Below are 27,000 nucleotides of genomic sequence, written 5' to 3'. Positions count from 1 at the left end.
ATTGGCCTTCCAAAGAAAATGACACGCAGAATCTGAGTACGATCAGGCTGGGAAAACCCATCAGGCTTCATTCTATCAAAAAAGTCCCGAGTAACATTTCTTGACAAGATGGATGTCAAGGTGTTTTCTCTTGACAATTACAGTTTTTTTTTTGTTTGTTTGTTTTTTTCAGAAATTGCTAGGTAATCACTGAGAGGTGAAATGTGCTTTCCCTTTTATAAAATGAGGAAAAGAACCAATAGGTATCATTAAAATATGTGAATACTTACATTATACTGACATTGGTTATCAAGATAGTATTTACATTCAAAAGCATGGATTTTTGTGTCAGATGAACTGTGTCAAGTATTGTTTTTCTAGTAATTTATTGCTAATAGTCTTCCTCCACGAAACTTTTTTCTCCTATTGTAGCAACTTGTATGAAGTTTCTACTTTAGTAACCAACCTGTGCATCATTGAAAGGGCATCTCTTAAATGTTGAAGCTTGATAGTTAATACCTATTTTTCTTTTTTTTTTAAAATATACTGGACCACAATTCATGAAAATAAGGGGTGGTTCTTCCCATTACCCAAGAACTCCCAGAATACCAAGACAAGTAAGTGTTGCATGAGTCAATCAGAAAGATCAGTTTAAACTGTATGTTTAAGGAACAGACATTTCACATGGACTTTCTAGGTAATAAAGGAAGACATAATATAATTAAGTTAGATCCTATTAAGTTTTTGTTCTCTTTATTTACAACATAAATTGATTAAAATTATTAATTGCCAGAACTTGTGACCCAGAAGTATCTCTATACTGTAGTGAAATACACTTAACTCTTATAATGCACCCAAAGTTTCATTAAAAAAAAAAAAAAAAAATTAGTCAACAATAAGACTCTCATGACTGTAGCAAGTTGATGATTTCCGGTTTTCTGCTCACCTGTTCCATGTAACATGTTTTTGGTACCTCGATGTACTGAGCGCTAGCAAAGGAGCGCAGGTCGGAGCACACAGTGCTCGCTGGACTATCCAGTTAAAGTGTGTGATACTTAAAATAGTATCCTTTTCCTAGATAGGAATTTTTATTCACATTTGCAAATACATTCTTCCGTAAGTTCTAAAATCTTCACTTTAAAAAAGTGAAGGTATGTGGAACTGAGATATTTATGTTTCCTTAAAAATTTTAGCACACCTAAGACAATAAAAAGAACCTATTTAAAAAATACTGTTAATAAGGTGGTATCTGATGGTCCTCTGGCCAGGTATTTATTTAGGAACCATCAATTACAACTCCAACTGGTATTCCAAAGGGAGCAGTTAAAAAAAAGAAAAATACAACTAATACAATTTCTCTTACTCTTCACTTTTATTATTCAAAAGTCAGTATGTTATTCTTAAATCATTCATCCTCAATTTTGATTTAATGTACCATCATTTTTCCCCAGATATGAAATTTCAGAATCTCTTTGGAATACTAATTTCACGTTTCTAGGTTTAACAAAACTGTTGAAATTTTAAATTCCATTCTGTTTCCCTGAATTCTCAAGACAATTGCTGATGTAAATTTTAATATAAAATATTTAGTCACAAAATAGTATTGCTTTTTGTATGCACATAGTTGTAAGATTACTTTGCTTTTGTCAATAAAAACTATACCATCTTTCATAAAACTCTAAACAAATTAAGAAATGTAGAACAAAAATTACACATGGTAAAACAGGTACCAGCACAACGTTAGGTTATATTACATCAAAAAAAATTTTAATGGTCCCAAATATATATACTCAACAACTAAGCATACACTCAGAGAAGAAGAAAAAAAAATCAAAAAATGAAACAAAAAATTATGACACAAATGACCACATCTAGAATTCCACTCAATCTTTAATCAAGTAGGGACAAATCCCCACTTAAAAAAATCTGCAGTTTGAAGGGCAAAGGGAACAGATAAAAAAGAGGAAACTTTATATTCGCCCCTCCCCCAAAGAAGTTTTCCAAACCTGTTGTAACTTGACTAAAATGTTCAGAATGTATGATTTTAAAGGCAGGTCTCTTTATACAAAGAAACTGCTGGCATTCTTAACTAGTGAAGAATTATGGCAGAAAAGCCTATTCTTCTGAGTCTCAAACATGGTCCGAGAAAGCATATTCTGATTGTAGCAACTGACCAGTCAAACCAGAGTTCCACTTACAAAACCCCTGCCCTGTTGGCTTTTTGTTTCCATTTCCTTCCCTGAGAAAAGGGCAATGTGTGGTCCAAGCTGGAGAGCTCAAAGGCGTAAGTCCTTCCCCTAAATGCGTAACATCCCCTCCTCCTGCTCCACTGAATTGGCACTTGATGAGCAGAAGTCAAGTGTGCGAGCTGATGGGTGTGTCAGTCATTCACAAGAAACCACTGCTTTGTTGTCGATGTTGTAGTGGGGAGGGGTAGAGAACCAGTTTTCTTGACAGGTCCTGATCACAGGCAGTTGCCACTATTATGACTCAAACTTTGCTTTCTTTGACAACGGCAGAGTGTCTTCCTTGTCATCATCCTCATCGTCCTCTTCATCATCGTCAGGGTAATCTACCAGACCCACGAGGCCTCCCTGTTCAAAAATAAGGATTATTTCAAGAAAAGACTACGTTTTTTAATACTTGTGTTTTAAGTCTGAGTAAAGGACATCCCCCCACCCCAATATACAAACTGGTTATTTCTGGGAGGTGAGACTGTATGGAGCTGAAATTTATTACGTATTTCCCAAGTTTTCCATGATAAATTTTTAAGCAGCTGATGGGATTTCCCTGGTGGCTCAGATGGTAAAGAAATCTGCCTGCAATACAGGAGACCCAGGCGCGATCCCTAGGTTGGAAAGATCCCCTGGAGAGGGGAATGGCAACCCACTCCAGTATTCTTGCCTGGAGAATCCCATGGACAGAGGAACCTGGTAGGCTATATAGTCCATGAATTACAAAGAGTCAGACACAACTGATAAACTTAACACTTTCACGTGATCCTTGCAAACCACTCGGGAGATCAATACTAAGTACTGAATTTAAAATTCAAAATTTAAGTTTTAAGACTTAATGCATTAAAATTTTTTAACACAGTCTCAACAGTATCAAAATTAAAACCACAGAAAATAAACAGACCACTAGAAATAAGGGTAGACAGGCTCTCAGAAGCTAGGAAAGTGATTCTGCCCTGTTCCTTTCTCATTTCATCCAGGCCCTGCTCCTTCACCAGAAACCACTGTGACTCACATCAGACCTGTTGTACATCAATGAATCCCAAATGCCACTGTGTTAGCTTAGTCCAGGGAAACATAAGGTGGCCAAAAAAATTGGTTTTTATTCAGAGATTATGTTTGTCTCGTATTTTGGTGGTAAAATTTTGATCCTTCCTAAATGAAATGTTTGTGATAGTAGACAGTTAATTGCTTTTTATAAACCTTGCTTTAAAAAAAAAAAAAAAAGGCATGTCCAGATATTTAAATTATCTTCTCCCCACGAAGTCTTTACCTGGGTATTAATTGGGAAAATTGATAAAATATAGTAAACTTTCTGTAAATGTTTTGACATATACAAGTATGAGCCTAAGGTTCTAAAATGTGAACAGCCAAAATAAGAATATATTCAAATTTCTATATGGGTTGTAAAAACTTTCAGAAATCTTTCAGCTCCTGGTGGGAGAATTCTTCTCTAGTTCACAAATGTTAAAATCAGTTCCAAAAGACAGTAACTGAAAGGAGTCCTAGCCATGACAATTAGTGTTGAGAAAGCTGGAACATACCTTGGTAGTAATAGCTGCCGTCTGAGATGTACTTTTAGGGATGGATCCAGGAGAGCCTGGAGACCCTGGCGATCCAGGTGATCCTGGAGAACCAGGCAGATTTGTTGCAGGTGACTGGCTGGAGAGGGTGGTCTTTGTTCCACTAGAGAGGGAAAGCTTGAAACTTGGGCTCTGCCGACCAGAAAGATTCGTTTTCAGAAGCACCTCCTTTTCCTCACTTTCTTTTACTAAAAATGAGAATATTGTCAATAGTTGTCACCCGTACTCATCTTTTACAATACCTCCAAATGAGGTGGCACTAAAACACAATAATTAACTAGCTTACTCCTTTGCAAGAGAGCAACACTGAAATGGTTTGTGAACAAAGCTTAGCAAAATATTAGGCGTCCTTATCCAGAAAAGGAAGGAAACCTTCATTGTTCTACCCTTCCTGAAATATCTTACACAAGTCAGATGAAGGAAATTTAGTCTATACCTTCACAACAGAGCTATTTAATCCACAGTCTATAAAAGCAAGAGTCTTTTAAAATCTGTTGTGACACAAAGTAGATACTAATCACTGTCAAGAAAAAAAGGATAAACCTAGAGTGAGAAAGCCTTCATTTTTCTCTGCCCATCTTTTCAACATACATTTCTTCCTCTCCATGAATTTACTTATTGGATCCATAATGTCATCATCATTCTTAGTTTTGTCAGATGGAGACACTACAGCTTCTCCATCTTCCATGTCGTCTTCATCTGTGTTGAACCACATCTCCTCTTCATCTTCTAGTGTTCTAGCATCTCTTCGATATCGATGATTCCTCAAAATGGAACGCATACTGTGAGCAAAGAGAAGAGTAAAATGAACAGACTTATAAGGACTTTTTTAGTCTTCAAATATTGTCCCAAATTACAGTCTTAATAGATTAATGGAATATTACAGATTCACAGACATAGAGGCTGTGGGAAAAAGAACAAAACAAAACAGATTTTACCCAGCACAGAACAAAACACTACACTCTACCATATCTAGTGTTAATTAGTGGAATCAAAATCCCTATTATCAAAATTGTACTGTTACAGATCAGTTATTAAACTAGGAATTAACAACTCTTAATTTATGGATTTAAAAATATACCACAAGTATGTGAATTCAGGTATTTTGGAAAAAGGTACACAACCTCATTAAAATAATTTGTAACATTAAAGAAAAACTAATAATCTGATTTTACTTTGGACACAAAAAATTAGCCTTACTGTCATATCAGTGTTTTGCTTTTTTTCTTTTGCATTGTCTAACTGGATATATATGCCTGAGATAGGTCTACAGGTCATATCCACCTAACACTGCCAGGAAAACATTTACATTGATCATTAGAGAAAAATACAACTTCTGTTTATTTCCCCCTCCCTTGCCAAGCTAAATAATACACAAACAAAAAAGAGCTGCCACCATAAACCTGAATAGGTTCAAATATGTGGTAATCTACCTGTCAAGTTTGGGATTATCTTGCCTTTCTCTTTGTTGTTCAAATCTCAGTTTCAATCCTTTAAATGTTTGTACATAATCTACATCTTCCAGTGCTTTCCAGTAATTTTCAACTACATGAGCAGTTAATGACTTTATATCTTCCTATAAAAAGAATTATAATACAAAATGATAGGGAAAATGTTAATTTAGCAAAATATGAGGCTTAACTGCAATGAACTCATAAACTCTCCCAGAATAGTAATTTCATAAAATTATTATCCAATCTTAGGGACAAATGAAAATGTGGCTACTTCCATATCCCCCAACTTTTGGTGCACCTCATAATTATCCATGGCTCTTTCCAAAGTAAATGCCCAGGTTCCACCCTAGATGATTCTCATTCAGTTAAGTCTGGGCTGAGCAAATATATTTTAAAATCACACTACAAAACAGTGCTAGAGATGGATGGCGGTGATGACTGCAAAACAATGTGAATGCACTTAATGCCACTGAACTGCACCCTTTAAAAATGGTTAAAAGGGCCAATTCTGTTATGTATATTTTACCATAATGTGTTAAAAAAACATGCCACAGATAATTAAGACACACACCAGTGTTTGAGAACTGCAAACATACTATATCAAAGAATCAAGTTTTCGCTCTTAAGAAACATGGAGAAACGTCAAGAAAAATCCAGAAAACCTCAAAGTCAAAAACAAAATAAAAACACATCCAAACACTAAGTCAACTATAATTTCACTTTCTTAAAACGACCAACATGACATTATTATATCAGTTTTCAAACTATTCTATAAAGGATTCATAGCTGCTGAGAGAGATTATTTTATTTTCTTAGTTGGAATTGAATCTCTCGTAAGCTTCTGGTAACATTGGTTTCCTTTCAGAAATTCTCTCCAAATATAATCTCAAAAAAGCCAAAATACCAATAATGCTTATTAGGTTTTCTCAAACAAAATCAAAATTCTAACTAAAAAGCATAGAACCTACCACTCTAATAAATTCAAACATTTCTATTATAGCAGAGTTCATCAGATTGTAGCGGGATCCATTGTTGAGAAATGCTTTGACTACTGGTTCAAATAAAAAACTTTTCATTATGTAGCGGTTGTAAAACTCATCTTTTAATCCAATGATCTTTCTCTTAAAACGAAGAGCACCTGAAACACAGAGGTATTGTTGTTCAAATCACATACCATATTTTCGTATTTTAGAATTACAAAAAATAAACCAAAACTATTTAATAAACATAGTTCTTCATGCAGTAATAAGTTACTGCTTCCAGAAGTAAGAACCTAAAAGATTACAAAAGGGTTATCAGAAAAATGTATTCTAAAAGCAGTGTATGTCATCATAGAACGCAAGTCTTAGCCAGAAAAATTCTGGAATTAAGTTACTAATTACCAAGATGTATTTTATATCTGAAGTAAGAAATAAGATTGGGCTAATAAATGAATTAACCTATCATACTACTGCAGATGAGAAAATTCCAAATGTAACCTTTTGTATCTACCTTCAGAACAATAGAAGAAATATTAGGGCAATCCACTCTATAATTTGATCTTATTTTTGGACACTCTTATTATTTTAAATCAGGGTTAATGGGTTTACATTGGTTTGTATTTCGATGTGTTTGCAGAAATGCCATAAACCCACAGAAATCTGTAGGACCCCAAATTTGCCTTCCCATAGATTAGGAATCAATTTAGAGGATGCTTTTAAAATGTGGTCCTCTATGCTTGCTGCAGCGAGTATGCTTTTTTTCCCTAGTTTTCCTTTTTACAATTAATTAGGCTTTAACTTACAGATTAAAAGGTATATTTACATCTTGAAGTATGGGGAGTTACTTAAGTCACCATTCATCAAGATCCAAATATACTCAGACAGCTAGACTTCAACAAAGCCCTCTTCACCTAAACGTAATTATCAGTAAGTTAATGCCCCAGTTATTGTAAACAGTTCAAAAAAGCATACTCACTTCATGCAGTCACATCGTCTTCGGTTGGCAAGATTAAATATTGTGTTTGTATTTTGGTTTCTTTGGAGATCATGGAAGTGGCTCGTTAAATTGCCAATTTGTTATTAATCAAGTCCTTCATGAGCAGGTAGCCAGGCAACCATGCTGACACGGTTTCTGGGTAGGAAGGCAGAGGAGTAAAGCAGCTCAATTTTTCTTTAGTTGGCAGAAAAGAGGTCCACAAGTGAATGCCCAATTAGGTACAGTTGAGTATAAACTGCCTTAACAATCCAGCTTATTTAAGAGTGTCTCTTACTAAAGAGACACACTGGGCAGGGAGTTCAAAATAGTTTAAAAGTATTTTTAAACTACTATATAGTTTCAAATACAAAAGCATGGTGAAATAAAACATTTTAAACAATAAGCGGCATCTTTCTTTGTGATAATAAGTCAAAGCCTAACAATGAGTTTTGAGAGCCTTTTTTTTTTTTTTTAAAATGTTGCTTGACAGAGGAACTTAGGCAGTTCCATTTGTCAGAATAAAAATCAGAACTCATGCTAATAGGCCAAATTTTAAGCTTTTAGTAAATAAGGCAAGTGCTATTATCTTAAAAATTGTTACTCCAGCTTTGCAGGCTTTTTGGAGACTTGTGTCCTACCATAACACACACTGGCTAAACCCCGTGGTCTGCATGCATTTCCTGGGTAAGTGAAAAGAACTCCCTTTCTAGAATTCACTAAGACAGAGTATGCAGATGGTGCCACTGCCATCTCCTCAACAGCAGTTTTGTTCAAAACTGCTAAGGTGGATAGAATGTGATTCTAATGGGCTTTTTTGTTTTGCTCCTCATTTGCCCTTATATATTTATATTAAGAGTTGTGTTATTTCCACCCATACCTCTCCCCAAAAAGAAACTTGTATGAAAAATATCCAAACACTATTCTTGTTCTTGAATAAAAACTTACTTTAAAAAATTTACTAGTGAGTTCTATGAAGTCAAGCTGCTCAAAGGAGAGTAGAGAAAGCTTTTGGGATAAGTCAAATTAGCACAACTATAGGATTTTCAATGTAAAAGTGGCACTTGGCTTCCACTCACATCTCTAACATTCATTAGCATGCCAGGGATCTCTTAATGTTTAGTGTTAATCATCTCTGAAATAATAAATCTTACCTTATACAACATGAGATCTTATATATATAAGTGTGAAACTTTTTGCCTCACATGTAACTAATGATACCATTAGTTATACTAATGAATCATCTACCACAAAAGTTTTACTTCATTCTTCATATAGATTTTCATACTTTAAATAAAAACAATCAAACATCATAAAGGTATGAGCTAAAAAGCTACAGTGTAAAATCCAAGAATCTGGAAAAGGCCAAGACTGATAAAACTGGTGTGTATATTTGTGTATACTCAACACAAACATATCTAATGTATAAGGACTAGGTAACAATTGCTGTTCTCACCCACAGACTTATGTTGTCTTTAAATATAAGAAAAAAATTAAGAACCAGCAGATATAAAAAATGCAAAGTCCTCAAAATTTAAGCAATCTTTTGTCTTTACAAATGGGCATCTAAATTTACTTATAAAACTTCCCTTAAAAAACAAACCATACTTAATATTTCAATGTACTCTTTTCTAAGACTGAAAACACCTTAAATCTCAAACTTACGCTAATTCTTTTAGAAATTCTTGATAAAAATTCCTACTATATAGACAGTTCTAAAGAATGCATTCCTAATGACTGGCATCTTCTTTCAGAAGCTACTCATTCTCAATCCTGGAGAGAGCCGCACTGAGAATTACTTGAGAAAGAGTAAGGTTTAATCAATGATAGCCTAACTTAGTTTGGAAAATATTAATAAAACAAAACTTAGATTTTTGCGAGCATGCTTAGTTTCCTGTAATACAGACTCATTAATTAGTCACAGTTCTCTTCACAGTTCTCATCAAACTGTGAGACATTTTCTTTGCAGTATTCTAAGCAAAATAACAAGAGGAAGGGCTAAGGAAAAGGCCTTTCCTTTTCTGCCACTCTTCCACTAGACTCACATATCCCACCTATACCAAACCGCTAAAACATCACACTTAACATTCTGTTCATCTGAATTATGTATTCAACCAAGAATGTCACCCTCTCTCATGATCAAGACACAACTTACTTTACTCATTTCTGCAAGATCTCCCTCGTCTGTCTCATTCAGGTAGAATAAGTCATTTTCACTATACATCCAAAAACACCTTGATATAACGCTGCTGTTGTTTTGGTTTTATCTCCTCCTAATGAACTCTAAGCCACTTGACAGCTGAGTCTAAGTCTTAATCATCTTTATCCTAATACCAGGTATGTACCATACTCCATCAAATCTAAGATGCCACTGATTACAAAAAACCTTTTCTACTATTAAGAAAACAAAACAAAAAAACTACCAATCATAACATGTCATTAATTTTAAGACTCAACTTGATATGAGTATCAATACATATCTTAGAATCAATAAAACGTGGTAATAGGTGTTAAATTTACTGAAACAAAATTAATGTATTTATTTATTCAGTTTTTCCATTCTCTCCCATCTGCTCAAACTCCCTTTCCCGCACTCAAATAAGACCTTCCAGACGTGAAAGAACAATTCAGAGGTGTTTGTTATTAACTCCCTCTCAACTTGCTTTGGGACTCTCACTTTTCCTGTGGTAGGTTTATAAGGGAAATGAGTATGAGTTTAAAAGCCCTTCTTTATATGCACCACATGTGTTCTCAGTACACACTGCAGAATCCACACTAGCTAATTCAGCTGTAACAACTGTCACCCTGATAGGTTTCCTTCTAAGAAAAATTCATTCAACTTTCTATGTTTAATACTGTTTTAAAGATAAAATGTTGACACGGTAAGTTAACATCAGGAATATCCTTATAACATGTTTTTAAACTTAAGGATGTTTTAAAAATTAATTAAGCAAAACCTTTTTTTTTTTTTGGCCATACCACATGGCTTTTGGGATCTTAACTCCCCAACCAGGTATTGAACCCGTGCCCTTGGCAATGAAAGTGTGGAGCCCTAACCATTCCATTCACCAGGGAATTCCCAAGCAAAATAATTTAAAATGAAAGTAAAAAAAGATAGCAAAAACATGTTTATGTTCAGGCCTCTAACTAGTGGATGATTACAATGCCTTTATATACCAACAAAACCAAACTTACCCATAAAAACCAAAAGGCCAAAAGAGTTACCAACAAACATCTCTTACTGAACCTCTAGTGTACCCTAAAATTGGTGTGTCAACTTACCAAAGAAAGCTGACTGCTACATGATCAAGAACATGCTAGATTAATCTATTTATAATTCAGAAACATGTTTCATTTCAGTAAACTAGGGTTTTATGAATACAGTGAAAGTCAATTTTTGAAAAACGTATAACTAAAACAGCCTTGTTAAAAAGACTTGTTGCTCTAAGAGTTAACAAACCTTTCTCATAAAGGTCTACAGAATACATATTCTAGGCTTTGTGGGCACAAATGGTCTCTGTAGCTTTATTTCAACAATGCTTTAAAAACATAAAACTATTTTTCAGCTCACAAGTGGTGCAAAAACAGACCACGGACTGGATTTGGCCACAGCTGTGGTTTGTTACCCTTGCTCTAAAATACCTGAGGTAACACAGTGTAATATATTACAGCTGGGTGTCAAATATGTCTCAGTAAAGCAAGGGGGAAAACATTTGTGGAATTAATGAATGGACCATCTGTAGACATTTGTGCTAGGCAGTCTGTAACTTAGAAAAAAACGCATTTTGGAAACTTAGTACTATTAGCTATGTTTTCCAAATTATGAATATATTCTTCATGGCAGTGTGAGATTCTAGTCTCACAAGAGTGTCTAATTTGTGACTGTCATGCCATATATACTAAGTAAAAAATAAATAAGGTAATAAAATGATTTAAGGTGTCATTTTAATAATGTAATACTTTAATATATCTTTATTGTATACTGAGAAAGAAGAATCAGGAAAATCACCGCTCAAAATGTGGCAAGAGTACATTGTCAGTATAGTTTAGTATTAGAACCTAGGTTTCCTGAAATCAGTGATCTTTTCTTCTCAGGCAACAAGACTGAAAGATACCACAATAATACAGAGACAATAAGTAATCCAGCAGAAGCAACACTTACACAATGCCAAGAAAGCATGCTTCGAGGCCATAAGAACCAGCACTCTCCGGAGGATGTCCTTGTTAATAATGTAGTTCTTTATGTGGTAGGTATGGTGCTCCACACAAAATGTTAACAATTCCAATACCAATGCCAATAACTGGGCAGTCTGAAAATCATCTGAACAAAACACAATTATACTTAATGGCTTATATTCATTTTCCCCCCAAATTCCAATCAAATAAAATCCTTCCTATTAACCCAAATATGTTCAAATTAAGGAAAAGGAAACTAACATTTACTGAATGCCTACCATGTGCTAAGAACTGTGCTTTCCATTTTTCACATCTAATTTAAACAACTCTGAAGACTTAGTGTCATAAGACCCAGGTGTGAAATGTTATTAGTAAGGCAACTGAGATACAAATCTATTAGATCTGCTTTATTCCGAAGCATGAGAATGCTCTACCATGTCTTACCATGTTCCTCAGCGGATGCAGATATCACAGGAGGTCCTACCAGACATCATCCAGCTTTAATGAACTGCTCTCTCTGCTCCTTTGATTCGTGTGCTTGATTTGTGCCTCCTTTTACTCCATATTACTGAGTCCACACTGCATTATAATCTAATCACCGGTTTATCTTCCTCACCAGGCAGCAAGCCTCCAAAAGTATTTCACACAGTTTTTTTCATTTCCTTCATTTAACCCCTGAAGATTAGCACAGTGCCTTTCCCACAGAGGGCTCTCAATAAATGTTTGATGAACTGAACATGTAGGTTTGGAAGGAAGCCTCAAGATTTACCTACTATATATTGTGTTCCTAAGACTTACTTTCAGAGTCATAAAAAAGGGTAAATTAACATTTATTTTCTAAGTGGTATTATGAATTATCAATATAGCATATTTAACTTACATGACAAAATTACTTATTGTCAAAGCTTCAATAAGGAATTTCTCAATGTAGACCCTAAAACTACTGTTATTTTCTAAATCTCACACAAGACACACACAAGCTAAAGTAATAAAATGCAGAAATAAATAATCCTAACTTGGAATAATCCTTAATGCCAAAAAAAAAAAAAAAAAGTTTAATACTGAGGACAAGCTTTGCTCTAGCTATACATGTGAAGTACAAATAACTTACAATCAATCCTCTAATAATTACTTCCATTTGTTTCACATATGTAAATACAAACTAAACACAAATATTGCTTTAACAAAAAAATTGTTTTAAAACTCTGAGAGCAACAAATTATCTCTGGTATCTTCTTTCAGAGTTCTACTACCTCTGATTATAACACTTAAAAAAAAGAAACTTATCTTGACATTACCTCTTTTGAAAATATATTATTAGACCTCCTGTTGGCTCAGATCTGCCTGCAATGCAGCAGACCTGGGTTTGTTCCCTGGGTTGGGAAGATCCCCTGGAGAGGGGAATGGCTACCCGACTCCAGTATTCTTGCCTGGAGAATTCCATGAACAGAGGAACCTGGCAGGCTACATACAGTCCATGGGGTCGCAAAGAGTTGGAAACGACTGAGCAACTAATACACATTAACACCAACTTTTGGGGTTTCAGAATTCAAGAACAAAGAACTCAACTACCACCCTATATTATCTTACCTTTGCTAGGTTTGTCTTCAGTTGTATTTGCCAGCAAGGGGGCAGTAAGGACATGCATACAGTGCTTGTAGAAGAAACCCAGAAATTCAGTCTTTTCTGTTTTCTAAGGAATCAAGAACACTTTCATGAACTTTAACTGCACTGGTTCCTACCAGCAATAAAAATTATACTAGCATGAAAAAGTGAAAAATGCCCGTGGCTTACATTGGCAGTAGCCAACATGTTTTCCGGATCAACTAATGTTCGAAGCAGGCCCATAAGCTGGACTGCTCCTCCAAGTTCAGGGTCTGTATCACAAATCATATGTTCTATGATGAGGTTGATGAGCAAAATATCCTGTTGAGAAAAATGCACATAATAAGGATCACTTATTATAGGAGAGAATGGAAAGAGCACATACTATGACACATGCTACTGTATTACACCTGTATTTTGTTAACTGCAAACCAAATACTTGACTGACTTAATAGGATAGTGAGCAGTTTCCCTAAGTATGGTATAGGCACATCACACAAACAGTACCAAAACGAAAAGAAAGTTCCTTTTTCTATTATCTTTAAATCCCCTTGATTAAAAGAATGTTTAGCTAGAATTTATAATATTGTTCTTGCACTGCTATAGATTCCTTCTATTTATGGCGAATAGTAACTGTATCTGTTCTCCATTTATGGAAATGATGTAAAGTTTCCATTTAAAACAAATTTAAGGAAAAAATAGCTGATACCTAAATGTCTCAAATTGGAGGAAATAAGATTGTGTTATTTAGAGAGCACACAGGAGAACAAATATAGATATTCCAAATGACGTAGAAAATTGACTGTTTTCCTGATCCTCTACTATGATTGGTTTTCGTGGCTCAAGGAGTAAATAAAAACTGAGGGATTCAGTGAAAAAATCTCCACTCATGCCTATATATGCAGTAGTAGGACAGACAAGGAGAAAATGCAGACAGTATATGAAAATGATGATCAGGACTGGGAATCAAGAAAATTACAGCACATAAATAAAGTACATCGATGTGTGTTCAACTAGTGGCTTACAGGGCTAACAATAGTCCTTAAAAAAAAACACCTGTATGTTTATTTAGGTTTTTAAGATAGGACTATTTTATAAAAGCAAATATAACATAATATTCAACAGTTCAATCTGGCACTTCCTGCACCTACCCTGACGTTATAATCTTCTTTTAAAATTATTAAATATACGAGTTTCTAGGCATTCCACTTCATTTTGACATCACAACACATTAAGATCTTTTTAAAAAGTAAAAAGTATTTTCTATTTTGTAAAAATACGACAGGGTGCAATTCTGCATATATATTTTTTCTAAGAGGTATCTTTTTTACCTCATCCCTTAAGAAGGAATTCAGGGCAGTATATTATTTTTAAGTAACAAAGTACTTTCAAGATTTTATAGGGGAAGGAGGAAATAAAAACTCATGATCATTGGTTTAATTATCTGAAAACAGAGCACACACACTCAGTGCTTCCAGATACGCCATGTACCACAGACTCTGGAAGCACCTTTCGCATCACCAGGATACACTCTCACTGACTCTGAAACTGACGGGTGTTACAGGGGATGGAGGTGGGGTGTGTGTGCATTCCTCATCATTCTTGTTGATTTTGAGACTCTCTCCCTAACAAAGCCAATGTTTTCCTAGGGAAATTATTCATAATTCCACAAAGAGAAGAATGATTTATTGACTAAATGATTTAAACAACACAACACAGCAGGTTAATTTCAGAATTAAGAAACTTCATCTCAAAAACCTTTAAAGAAATTTAAGTTGAGCATTATCAAATAACTGCTGTAGGACAATTTATAGACTGAAACAGGAGTCAATTTAGGAGAAGAATAAGTCATGATATTATGGCTATACTTTTCTCAAACATTAATTATTTAAATCTTTAAGAATGAGTAATAAATATAGTTATAGCTCCCCATGTATACTTACTGTTAGTGCAAATAATATTTACCTTGTTGGTTATTTTTTGCTCTGTTAACTTCTTACTTACATCATCATTCTGTTGTGCCTCCTGCATGACAAACTCTCGTACCATGGATGGATTATATTCAACCAAGTATGAGAATATATCAGTAGCAGCACTTCGCACCTGTGTATCATCCATGCCCTGCAGATAAAAAAAACACTTATTTCTCCTATAATAATAAAAACATGGAACTTGCACCTATATAAATCCAAAATCTAACAAATAATAATGAAAAAAGGGAGGTCAAGGAAATTCTGCCATATGTAAAGTTCTTTTTCTGTGGATAGTTATACTTTCTATTCCTGTTTATTTTTCTACTTTAACATTTCAATGAATAGGCTGCAAAGTTAACAAATTATTAAAAATATGGAAAATTCCTGTGAGTATCCTTTCAGTACTGTGTTACAGGCTATCTAATACTAGGACTTTATAGCTTTTTAACTTTATGTAACACACAACTTATATTAAATATTGGCTATAATCAAATAGTTGCATGTTACATAAAAAAATACAGTATTTTGTGGCTTAAAAATATAATGGCAATTAAGTATAAGGAGAAATAAACTTACAAGGATGACTTCTAAAGCTGGTAATATACCCATGTTTGACAAAGTCTTGAAAAAAGCATCTCTGTTTTGAGGTTGTAGCGTTTGGGAGAATGCACAAAATTCTTTTAAAAAGTTCACCTGAAATTAAGAAAAAGGGTAAGTAATTATAAAAGGTATGTTGTTTTAGCTTCACGCCCTTCATAATATCAGATTTCTTACCAACTCTTGTCTTTTTTCCTCATCTGTTGCTTCATCTGTTAGTTGTGCAAATAAATCTGTCAGAAATTTTTCATCTTCCTGTGAAATCAAAGGATAAATTTAATTATGCTAATAATAAGACTATACTTTTAAGATACTATTATAGAAGATATAAATTGTATAACTAGAAAAGGGGAGATGGTATTGGCAATGCTGTTTTTTAAAAGAAAAGTAAAAAACCTATAAAGGATAAATTGGGCATTTATAAGGATATCCTTTGTATTTCGGCACGGCTCTATTTCCTAAGGGCCACATTATAAATATTTTAGGCTTTGCATTCTCTACCACAGCTACTCAATTCTGCTGTTATCGTAGGAAGCGGCCATAGGCAATGTCAGTGAATGAGTTTGGCTGTGTTTAGATAGAACTTTATTTACAAAAACAAACACGGTTTCTACACTCATCGTTTTCATAGGGTTTCATAACCTTAACCTTCGAAGTTAAGGTCCTATAACCTCTCAAATGAAGATAAAACTTCCTTCACATTTTAACAATAGAAATGATTCAATTACTTAAAAAGCTAAATTCAGAACTTTTAAAAAAACATTATTTAAAGATTTCCACATACACAATAATTTAACACATAATCAAATTATTCTGAAAATGAGTCAAATGATACTCTACAGGATACTAATCTGAGCATGTAAAAGTTAAAAGTACAGAACTTGGAAATAACATATGTTGTCTTATTCTTACCTCTTTATTTTATAATTGAGACATGATTAAGAAATTTATCCAAAGCCCAATCAGTTAGCAGGGAGGTGGGCAGAGCCTTCCTGACTGCCTGTTCAATATTTTCTGCCACTATTTTTAGTTAAAATTTTAATTCCATACTACCACATCAACTAGAAGTAAATTCAATAATACATGCCCTACAGTTATGCATATGAGTTATTTCCCATTCGTTTATAAACCCCATATTCACTACTGTAAGCGCTCAAGAAACATTTTGTGATACTAAATTAGTTATTCCCACCTTTACTTTTACAATACATAAGCCATACCTCAAATGGCATCCAATATTAAGATCCACCTCGGATATAATATATCCCAATTAAAAATCTAATGATTAAAAAACAATCTCTGCACTGCTGTGAAGTATAGAGAATTAAGAATGCTCCACAGTATTACAAAGAATATAACCAGTCAATGTAAGGCTTATGACCATGTACAAGGTGGATAAGAACCTGCTTTAATTACTCCCTGTCAAAATATTTGTAAAACTCTTCTTTCTTCACAGCAGCACTTTGGATATAAATGCTCAGCAACAAGAGAACAGAAGGACTACAGCACTGGCAGTCAGCATTTTACAGAGCATACTGTAAGGAAACAAAACTTAACTTGAAATTATTTATACTTAATGAGTAAAACTGGCATTTTACCGGTCTGAAGACCAAGAAAGACAAGTGATGGATCCCTGTGAAACAAACAAACGAGAACCATGTGGAGCTAAATAAAAGGACCAATAGCATTTGGGACTATCCAGGGAAACCAGGAATCAAAACTACACCAGAACAAAGGATCTGTTAGGTGGCTGGCAAAAACTAGTTCCTTAGCCAAGAACAAATGAACATTAGTACCAGAACCCTCCTTCTTCCATTACCAATCACAATACACTATGTAGAAGAATACTACTGTAGTTACCAAATTGTACTGCCTGTATTATTTGTCTTAAATGAATGAAAAATAGGTCAAATTAGTCAACACGAACTGGACTTATCACTAGCTTCAGAAAAGCAGTTTTGGTAAAATTGACCTTTCTATTTGAATTCGTGTGTGTGTGTGTACGTATATATTACACATATATATATATATATATATATATAGTGACAAAACCAGGATCACTGAAAATATAGTTTTCTAAAAAGGAAAAGACAAAAATTATATTTACAGTTTTATTCATAACATATGCTACCAAGCAGCTCTTGCTGACATTTATTTGCTTCATTTTTTAATATAACAAATCCAGGTTCCAAATAATTATTTTATTTATAGATCTGGGGTAAGGTCTTATAGCTTTCAAATCACATCACATATATGTTACTGTTACAATATTCTGGGTAGGAACAAAGCACACAAGAGGTGTGCAACTCACAAATCTTGGCACTATGAAGACATATTTCAGTTGGACTAGACTAATTCACGCACCATGAGATAATTTACTGAGAAGATTCTCTGACTTTGGGGCTGCTACAAATGTAGATTACGAGCCAGCTCAGAGATCTGGATTGTGTGTTTTCTGCAGAATCCAGGATGTATCCTAGGTAATTCTGATGCAAGCACCCTAACACACCACACTTGAGAGACTGGGCATACTATAAAAAGAAAATTTGGAGTTTACGTTTAATAGGCGATTAACAGATATTTAAAATAATACTCAAGAGTCTTGTATCATGTTCAATGCTTTACATGCATGCATCTTATTTAATCTTCAGATGACCTTATAGGGTAGATACTAATATCACCAACCTTAAGATTAGGAAGCTGAAGCTTTTAAGAGATTAAGAAAGTTGCCCAAGTCACACAGTTATTAAGTAACAGGCAGAGCTGAAACTCAAGTGCAAGTCTAACCTCCCCACACTCTCATCATTACAAAAGCATGCAGCTGTAACTTGCCAACCTCTGCTATATTCTCTTGACCCTAAAGCTAGACCTTTAATAAATAATTACCCCGGAGTTCTCCATATTTTATAGAATTTGTATTCTATATTTAATGACATATTTTTTGGCTTCTATTTTTTTCTTTCCTGTTCCAATCTATTCGGTTTTATGCCTAATTGATAGTTTAATATCCCTAAAATTCTACATTCAATTGTTTCATTAAGATCCTTTCTCTATAATTTCTTTGAGCTAGATTTTAAAAAAAATCACCTTTATCATCCCTAATCCAAACACAACCTTCTGTGTTCCGCAGTATTACATATTATAATCTCTTGCAATATCACCAAAGTAAATACCTTTAGACAAAAAATAAAATTCAACTTATGTGCCTAAAGGAACAGAAAATTTTTGCTGAAGGCAACGGGCATTTTTTTTAAGCAGAGAAAAAAAAAAAAAAAGAATGATCTAACTCACCTGTAACATACCAACAATTTCTACCTTATTGAAAAAAATAAAGGAGTGAAGTGTTGATAACATATTTTCTTCAAAGACTGAAGGGGTAGGGAGAACCATATCTTGTATATACTGAACTCTGTATGTCTGATGAATTTTTTGTTTCAACTCAGGATCTGATATGGGAATCACTTCTTTAAACTTGGCTGTTTTTGTTAGAAATTCCCTATGTTTTCGTGGTTGTGATAAAGCAGGATCATATTCTAAGCATCCAATGACGTCCATGATACATTCCTCAGAGAACATAACTTCAAAAAGAGCAGTTCGATTCAAGAGGAAGATGCCTTTGATAATTTCATACAAGTGGTGCAGTCCTTCAATATTTTCCAAATCCTCACACACGTGGAAAAGCTCTAAGAGCTTTTTAATATAGCCCTCATTTTCCAGTGCTAGTGCAAGTTTTTCACGACGCAGGGGAGAAGGTAAGGATGACGCCACAAGTTCTGCAATTTCCTCAAGACGACTTAATTCACAAGATGGCAATTCTAAACCTGGTGATGACATATCATCGAAACGCTCCTCTTCAGACTCATCTACAAGGTCCTGAGTGATGTCCACTGATGGGTCCTTTCCTTGAACCTATTAAACAATATTTGTAATAGCTGAAGAAGTATAATCAAAGCAAATCTAAATGATATTCTTAGATATAAGAAACGTACAACAAAACTGTAATCATGATTTTCAAGATTAGAACTTTCTTCAAACTTGACACAAATGCCTGCTTTTCTAAGCACATTTCTATAAATAATACACACTTTTAATTTTAAAGAAGGAAGTTCAAAGTTCAGAAATGTAATGAGCTTCCTCATAAATACAAGGTTTATCAACAATGGAAACATTCATCCACTAAAGTATCGGTGACTGTGACTTAAGAGTGCCCTGCAGACCCATAATAAAGAGGCCTGATGGTAAAACACCCATTCATCAACAGGCCAGGGCAAATTCCAGAAACATTCCTAGCATTATGCTATGGTACATCCATTAAACTCTTCAAAGTTTAAGTAAAATTCTAACAAATGCTGTGACCATAGAAAATATGTATCACTGTAAGCAATAAGAAAAATATTTAATATCAGTTAATTTAGAAACCAAAGGAAAAGAGCATGTACAAACTGGCTTTGGACCAAAGTGGGTCACTGATTTGGTATAAATGCTGGTTGGTAGCCCAAAAATATGATTAAGAAAAACTGAGCTGGAAACTGCACCCACATAAAAATAAAACCACACAAAAAGTAACTGCAACCTATATGTAGTAGAGCTATGCCCTAAGAATACCCGCTTATAGTTAAGTAACCAAACCATTAAGTTTTTCTTTCTACACATCCAGACCTTTACCTTTCATGATCCCCTAGAAGCTCTAAAGTTTGTCATAAATCCCAACCTTATGTCAGTGTAGGGGACTCTACTCATAAAAAATTAACTTATAAGTCTTCACAATTAAATATAATTTAAGGTAAAAGAAACTTTTTATAAAAGGTCAAAGACATATTTCAGAATGAAATGAGTTTTGCTCTCTTGGCCCTATAATCTGACACTGGCATTAAACCAGCTCAAAAGGCCAAACTGAAAGGTAAAGGAATGGAAAAAATAGGCCTCATATGAAATGACCAACAAACTTAAACTGCTTAGAATGGTTAAGAGATGTTGATGAATATCAGAAGGGAAGAAGACCTGAACTAAGTCTTGAAATATGCTGCAAGGTGACACCATCTTGACCTTAATCCAGTGGGCAGAACCACTAAAAGGAGGCCAGGCACATTCACAGCTTGTACCTGGCATGGTCTCAAGTTGGCTCTGGATTTTTGAAATTACATAAGATCTCACCACAGCTTTAGACTCCTAATATTCAAGCTATGGCTTTACCTATAGAAACATGGTAGGCATTTGATTACAAAATCAAATGAAAAGGGATGAAAGACTGTAAATGTATTGAAAATGGTATCTTCTTGAGTGAACTCGCAAATATGAAGACTGAACAGGTAATCCAAAAGGCCTGTGTTTAGGAATCTGATCTGCTTAGGGAAACAAAGTGAAACTCTTAAATATTTGACAAGTATGTTTCAGTCTTGCTTTCAGAACAGAAGCAATATGAGAATGAAAATTTTAAAAGGAAACGAGGCTAAGCTAGAAGAAAGAGCTTTCCTGGAGAAAGGATAAATCTCAGAAGTCAATCTGGATATAAAGAAAATGAGAATGTGAAGACCATAAAAGATGTGCAGTCAGGGTCATAAGTCATTGGGAAATGACATTTTGAACATGAACTATGTAACTATATCAGAAAAGAACAACAAAGTAGGCAGGATTCCCAGGAATGTTACTACAGAGAAAAGTATGTAAGTACTACTAGTGTCCCAAGAGACAATGAAGAATTTATGGTGTTACAGACTAAGGAAAAGCATAATAAAGGTCTGAGAATTTTAAAGACCCAGGCCTGACAGTAACAGACTGAGTCCAGGACTGAGTTAAATACTAGCCTAATAAAAGACTGTGTGCAGGGTGGGGCTGTTCATGTCAGAAAAGTGAAGAGGAAACAAGATTTGTGTGAATAACAGATACTTTCAGCACCACCCTGAACTCATTAATTTCATCTGTTTCTACCGGAGAACTCCAAATGACAAAATCTAGAGGAATATGCTGTAGAAACAACTGTATGGGGCAGAAAGCAAAGAAAACATGAAGAAGGCATAAATACATATATGTTAGTTTTTCACCTGTTAAGAGAAGGAAAGCAACAACTAAACAGGTTAATTTATGAAACACAACTGAGTAGAACGATATAGCAGAAATAAACTTTGCAAGTTAAGGAAAATCTGTGTCTCAAGAACACAGGCTTCTATAGTCTATTAAGGCAGTGGCTCTCAAATGTCATGGTTCACCAGTCACCTGAAGCAGGCACTGACAGACAACTGCCAAACTTGGTCCACCACCTGTTAATAAAATTTTACTGGTAAGAGAACGACATCCATTTGTTTGTCTATGACTACTTTCTCAGTACAACAGCAGAACTGAGTAGCTAAACAGTAGTTAAACAGTGTAGTCCACAAAGCCTAAAATACTTACTACCTTGCCCTTTAAACAGAGAAAATCTGATCCAGAAGGCTTATTAAAACTGGTACCTACTCATAGAGTTTCTAATTCAGCAGATCTGGGATAGAGGTCTCATAATTTGCATTTCTATCAGATCCCAGGTTATGCTCATTCTACTGGTTTAAGAATCACACCTTGAGAACCAATGAATTAAAGAATCTGCTGAAAATTATTTCTTCTCCAGATAAAATAAACGTGAGGATAGAAAAAGTGTCCTTAGGATATAATGGTCTATATGAATCTTTAATAAGAAAAAACGGCTTGAGCCACTAGAGTGCATTATCAATGACCATTCACAAAAGATTGTGGAGATGTTACCACTAGACTCAGGTACAAGAACCACTAAGGAATTCTGGAATCAACCAAGAACAAAAATGATGAGACTGAAGAGAGAGTCGAGAGTCACAAGAAGTTACTGAACAAAGATGATCAGACTTCCATTTTAAAAAAGATACTCTAGCTGGGTAGATCTGGGATGAATGCAATAAACCAAGCAAGAAATGATGGTAGCTTAGTAAACCAACAGCAGTGAAAATGAAGATAAATGAATGCATTGAAGACTTAAGAGTTTAAGGACTGAATGGACAGAGAGGATGAAGGAAGGATAAACTTGTTTCTGACTTCAGCAACTGAATGGCATTTACTAAGATGAGAGAGATAGGAAAATGAACAAATCTCAGTGAGATTAAGCTCAGTTTTAGACTACTGAATTTGAGATGCTAGTAGCATTCATGGAGGACAGCTCTGAAAGGCAGGTGAATATAAAACTCTGGAGTTCAGCAAAGGTCTGGACTGGGTATACTGGTGTCAATAAATTGTGCTTTTCTATAAATCAAGTTTTCACAGACAGTACTAATTTATATGATGTGTCTCTATGCATTTTAAAGTATGAGGTATCAGCTTAAAGCACAGCAAAAAACAAAATGCTTAAAATGAAAGCATGTTGATTTTCTAAATTACCTGACATATCTTCTCCCAAATTTCATCACATCCAGCTTTTTCTTGAAAGCTGAGGGCCAAGTCATAATTTTCTGCTTCAGACCACACAATCAAAGTGTCCTTAAGAGAAAAAAAGAAGTCTGAATGATTAACCTATATTATCACAAACTACTTTAAAGTAAAAAGCAAACGAACAAAATAGGGAAATGAGAACAGTACTCATTTCTGCTTTTTGCAACACTGATATTAGTCATTTCCAATGTTCTTTTACACTTCACTTTATCCAGTCTATAAAATGAAAACAATGTTCTCCTTAAGGAAAAGCTGAACCCATATATGAAAGCCACTACAACTGCACACACCATCCAAATGTACCAAAAGATACAAACTAAAATTATGTCAGTTTGCTTGCACATTGTCACATTTTATGCTCTAGTCAAAACGCCCAAAGAGAAAGTCTTGAGTATTTTAATGACAAGGGTATGTTAGGAGGATGGGATTAATAAAATAAACAGTTCCTCCTCCTCATTGTCAGTATCCGGTGTTCTTTACTGGGGCACTCGAGGCCCGTAACATCCTTGAAATTATTAGTTAAATTTGTAATATGTGAGCATTTATCTGGTCAGAGGTTTTTTTTAACTTTTACCAACATTCGGGAAGCAAGAAGCTCCTAGCACCCTCTTTATTTTTCATACTGACTTTTTTATGACAGTAAGTTTAATAAACAGTTTTTACTAAAGATACCATCTCAGCAAGACACTACAACCACAATGCCAAGACCACTTTACATTTGCTGTAGTACAGTATGTATTCTACAATATGCATGGTATAATATTTATGGGATTTAAGATATCCTTTCAAGCTTGCGTTAGTCGCTTAGTTGTGTCTGACTCTTTGCAATCCCCCAGACTGTAGCCCACCAGGCTCCCGTGTCCATGGAATTCTCCAGGCATAAATGCTGCAGTGGGTTGCCATTCCCTTCTCCAGGGAATCTTCCTGACCCAGGGATTGAACGTGGGTCTCCTGCATTGCAGGTGGATTCTTTACCATCTGAGCCAACAGGGAAGCCCTTTCAAACTTACTGACTATATAAAGAAAAATAATTCAAACTGATTAATAAGTAACTGAAAAAAGCCAAGCCAAGGTGAGTTGAGCATCTGATTGGAATGATTAAGATTCCCATATTGAAGAGGAAACCTAACTGTATTTTAAGGTATCTTAAAGGATCTATTATTTCTTATACTTTTTGCTACCTTGGCAAGGACACTTTATTATACACAAACAGATCCCATGTTCAAAAATCTATCTGCTAAACTTCATATAAATTCTATTCAATCATTTAACTATCAATCATGAGGCCAATAATCTCTTACTAAACTAAAGTGATGCCAGCCAGAAGTAAATAAATGATCCTCTGACTGGGTTGTGCAGCATTACTAACAGGATAAATCTACAAGTCTTACTCAGAATTTTTAAAAGAACTCAAAGAGCCCTTTTTATTACCTTCAAGAACTTCTAGAGATCCCAGGCAAGCAATCTGTTCCACAGTGACTGAGTAGCTATTCAAACTCAAAATAATTTACATTACAGTGTAAATTAGTCAGTTGGGTGGCCTCCCTGAGCCTCAGTTTGTCTTTAAATGAGACAATACATACTGTTTTGAAAACTGGTAATAACATAAGATTCATTGGAAGAAGTCTAAAACCACTACATTAGTAATGAGTTTAATACAACTAGAAGCAACTGTTCTGCTACAGCGTATATTCAGAATCACCTGGAGACATAATCAGGGCACAGCTAGAAATATGCCCTTAATGACCCATTTGACAAATTTTTAAGTTTGAAAATTTTTAGGAACTGCTCCTCTGTTTTCCTTGAAGAGCCTAATTTTCACCAAATCATCTTGCTTATCATCCAACAACCTATAGGTTAAAACATATGGATTTGTTCATTCATCCTCAAAACAGATTCAGTCTTTTCTAAGGATATGCTTTTACTGTTCAGCTGACTGAAACCTCAAAATGTGAATTTAAGTACTGAACATCAAAACCAAATACTGTAGCCTCCAGCCATTCCAATAGAACCTGAAAGTTTTCTTAAGAACAACAAATAGTGTTAATAGACCATTAAACCATCAAGAGAATATTTCATATTGTACCAATGCTTGTTGGACAAATAAAACATCATTAAATAAATTTAGGAGTAAATATCAAATTTCCTATATATTATGTGTGACCTCAAGCAAGTCACAACCTTTAGGCATCATCTAATGTGCAAAGTAAAACTTCCCTCTAATAGTATTTTAATGGTCAATGAAAAAGCACTTTATAATTCATTTATATAAATGTGTTAGTAATATTTTTAAAGTTATTTTATATCTGCACCTTCAGAGCAATGAGAAGACTGATAATAATTTCAGTGGCTTTGTAGAGAACTCAGTATTATCTGTGTATATTTTGAATAAATAACAATTTTGGTGATAGTGCTTGTAGGCATTGAGAGATTTACTTTCAGATATCTCTTGCACCAGAAGGGTACAAGAAAGTTTATTCAAACTGAAAGTTCTTTAAAAACTGTTACATCATTATAAGGTCCTGCTCAGGCTATGTAAGAAATCAAATTCATATTTATACTAAGTTGCTGTACAGAGATATGAATGTTCCTCCTACACTACTAGCATTCACAGCAGCAAAGAAAGGAGCTGATTATTCCACCAGTGGTGACTTTTTAAATTCTCTTTAGAAGAGAAAACTGTGGTATTTTAGATGTAACTTGTGAGAAATAAGGCTCGGCTGGTCAAATATCTGGAACTGTATTTTGGAATTAGGCAAAACATGTAATCTGCTCCAATTTTTCACTGTAAGGAATCAGATGGTAAATTTTCATTTAATCACCAAACCGAGGATAATATTCAAGATAAAGCACAACATCAAAAAAAAAAAAAAGCACAACATCTTCAAAATTTTACCTGTTGTTTCTGGTATGCAGTATTTGGATTTATTTTGGATTCTAAAAGTAGAGAACCTAGGAAAGAGGGGAGAAAAAACACACATTCCATTATGTAACTGCAAAGCAGCAACACTGTATTATTCCCTTACATACACACACATTTCCTTTTTGAAGGTCTGATGCGCATACAACTTCAGTACAGGAAATATTCCTTTAAAACAATACGAATTTAAATATAATAGCCTATAACCCAAGAAATGCTCACGTCATACATGCTTACTTTTAACAAGACAGACACAATCAACTGAAGAATGAGTACTGGATGGTAACAGAGATCTAACAAACTCCCGAGCAGCAAAGGTAGTGAAATAGCACAATGTGAAGCCAGATGATCTGGGATTAAATCTCTGATATTCACCAGTATTGAGAAACGGTAAAACATGCAAATTAGCATTATAAATAAAACCTGGCTAAAATAAGAATTTACTGATAAAAGTTTGAAAACATTAGGGGTGATTCATTAACCAAGTACATCCCCAAATTGTGATTCACCTTCAGAAAATCTTATATTTTTGTTTAATACAGGAATTACCAAACTTCTCCATCTTCAAACTATCAATTTACTTCTCAGAACAAGCAAACTTGCACATATCTGTTTTTCCCCTGGCAGTATCACAGTATCATAAGACTCAGGGTATTAGACCAAGTGTTCAATTATATAAATATATACATACACACACACTTTATCATGTTCCTTTCCATCATGATTTAATCATAGGGTGAATATAGTTCCCTGTGCTATACTGTAGGACCTTGCTGTTCACTTATTTCATATGTAACAGTTAGCATCTGCTAACCCCCCACTCCTAGCCCATCCCTGCTCTCCCTTGGCAACCACAAGTCTGTTCTATTAATCCGCTTCACGGAAAAGTTCATTTGTGTCCTATTTCAGATTCCATATGTAAGTGATATCATATGGTGTTTGTCTTTCTGTTGGACTTACCTTCATTTCCCTTCTATGAACAAGCTGTTTCCATGTCTTGGCTATTGTAGACAGTGCTGCAATGAATACTAGGGTGCATATCCTTTCCAATTATAGTTTTCTCCAGTTACATGCCCAGGAGTGGGATTGCAGGATCAT

At 34.6% G+C, this 27,000-nt stretch overlaps 1 protein-coding gene across 6 annotated transcripts in view; it reads right to left on the bottom strand.

Annotated features, from left to right (window-relative positions):
* Nucleotides 1-1,332: 1,332 nt before the first annotated feature.
* The window catches only part of PPP4R3A (protein phosphatase 4 regulatory subunit 3A), a 35,437-nt gene continuing 9,769 nt past the window's right edge, over nucleotides 1,333-27,000 (bottom strand). The window contains exons 2-17 of one of the 6 annotated variants that reach the window (XR_015149470.1): nucleotides 25,879-25,934; nucleotides 22,932-23,030; nucleotides 18,846-19,463; nucleotides 15,732-15,809; nucleotides 15,534-15,650; nucleotides 14,989-15,105; nucleotides 13,174-13,305; nucleotides 12,970-13,072; nucleotides 11,824-12,007; nucleotides 11,366-11,524; nucleotides 7,207-7,362; nucleotides 6,219-6,388; nucleotides 5,230-5,372; nucleotides 4,388-4,578; nucleotides 3,758-3,984; nucleotides 1,852-2,573 (exon numbers count right to left, since the gene is read on the bottom strand). Coding sequence is in view for 2 of the 6 variants with exons in the window: in XM_086363211.1 (XP_086219337.1) it covers nucleotides 2,463-2,573; nucleotides 3,758-3,984; nucleotides 4,388-4,578; nucleotides 5,230-5,372; nucleotides 6,219-6,388; nucleotides 11,366-11,524; nucleotides 12,970-13,072; nucleotides 13,174-13,305; nucleotides 14,950-15,105; nucleotides 15,534-15,650; nucleotides 15,732-15,809; nucleotides 18,846-19,463; nucleotides 22,932-23,030; nucleotides 25,879-25,934 (2,360 nt within the window). In the remaining 4 variants the exon portion in view is untranslated. Of the gene's footprint in view, nucleotides 2,574-3,757; nucleotides 3,985-4,387; nucleotides 4,579-5,229; nucleotides 5,373-6,218; nucleotides 6,389-7,206; nucleotides 7,363-11,365; nucleotides 11,525-11,823; nucleotides 12,008-12,969; nucleotides 13,073-13,173; nucleotides 13,306-14,949; nucleotides 15,106-15,533; nucleotides 15,651-15,731; nucleotides 15,810-18,845; nucleotides 19,464-22,931; nucleotides 23,031-25,878; nucleotides 25,935-27,000 lie in introns of all 6 variants that reach the window. The other 5 variants (XR_015149469.1, XR_015149467.1, XR_015149468.1 and 2 more) reach the window with 5 other exon arrangements.

Source organism: Bos grunniens, chromosome 21 (assembly GCF_055505025.1).
Source record: "Bos grunniens cultivar Pamir isolate PY7600 chromosome 21, Bosgru_T2T1.0, whole genome shotgun sequence".
NCBI lineage: Eukaryota > Metazoa > Chordata > Mammalia > Artiodactyla > Bovidae > Bos > Bos grunniens.
This window is presented reverse-complemented; position numbering and strand designations above follow the sequence as displayed.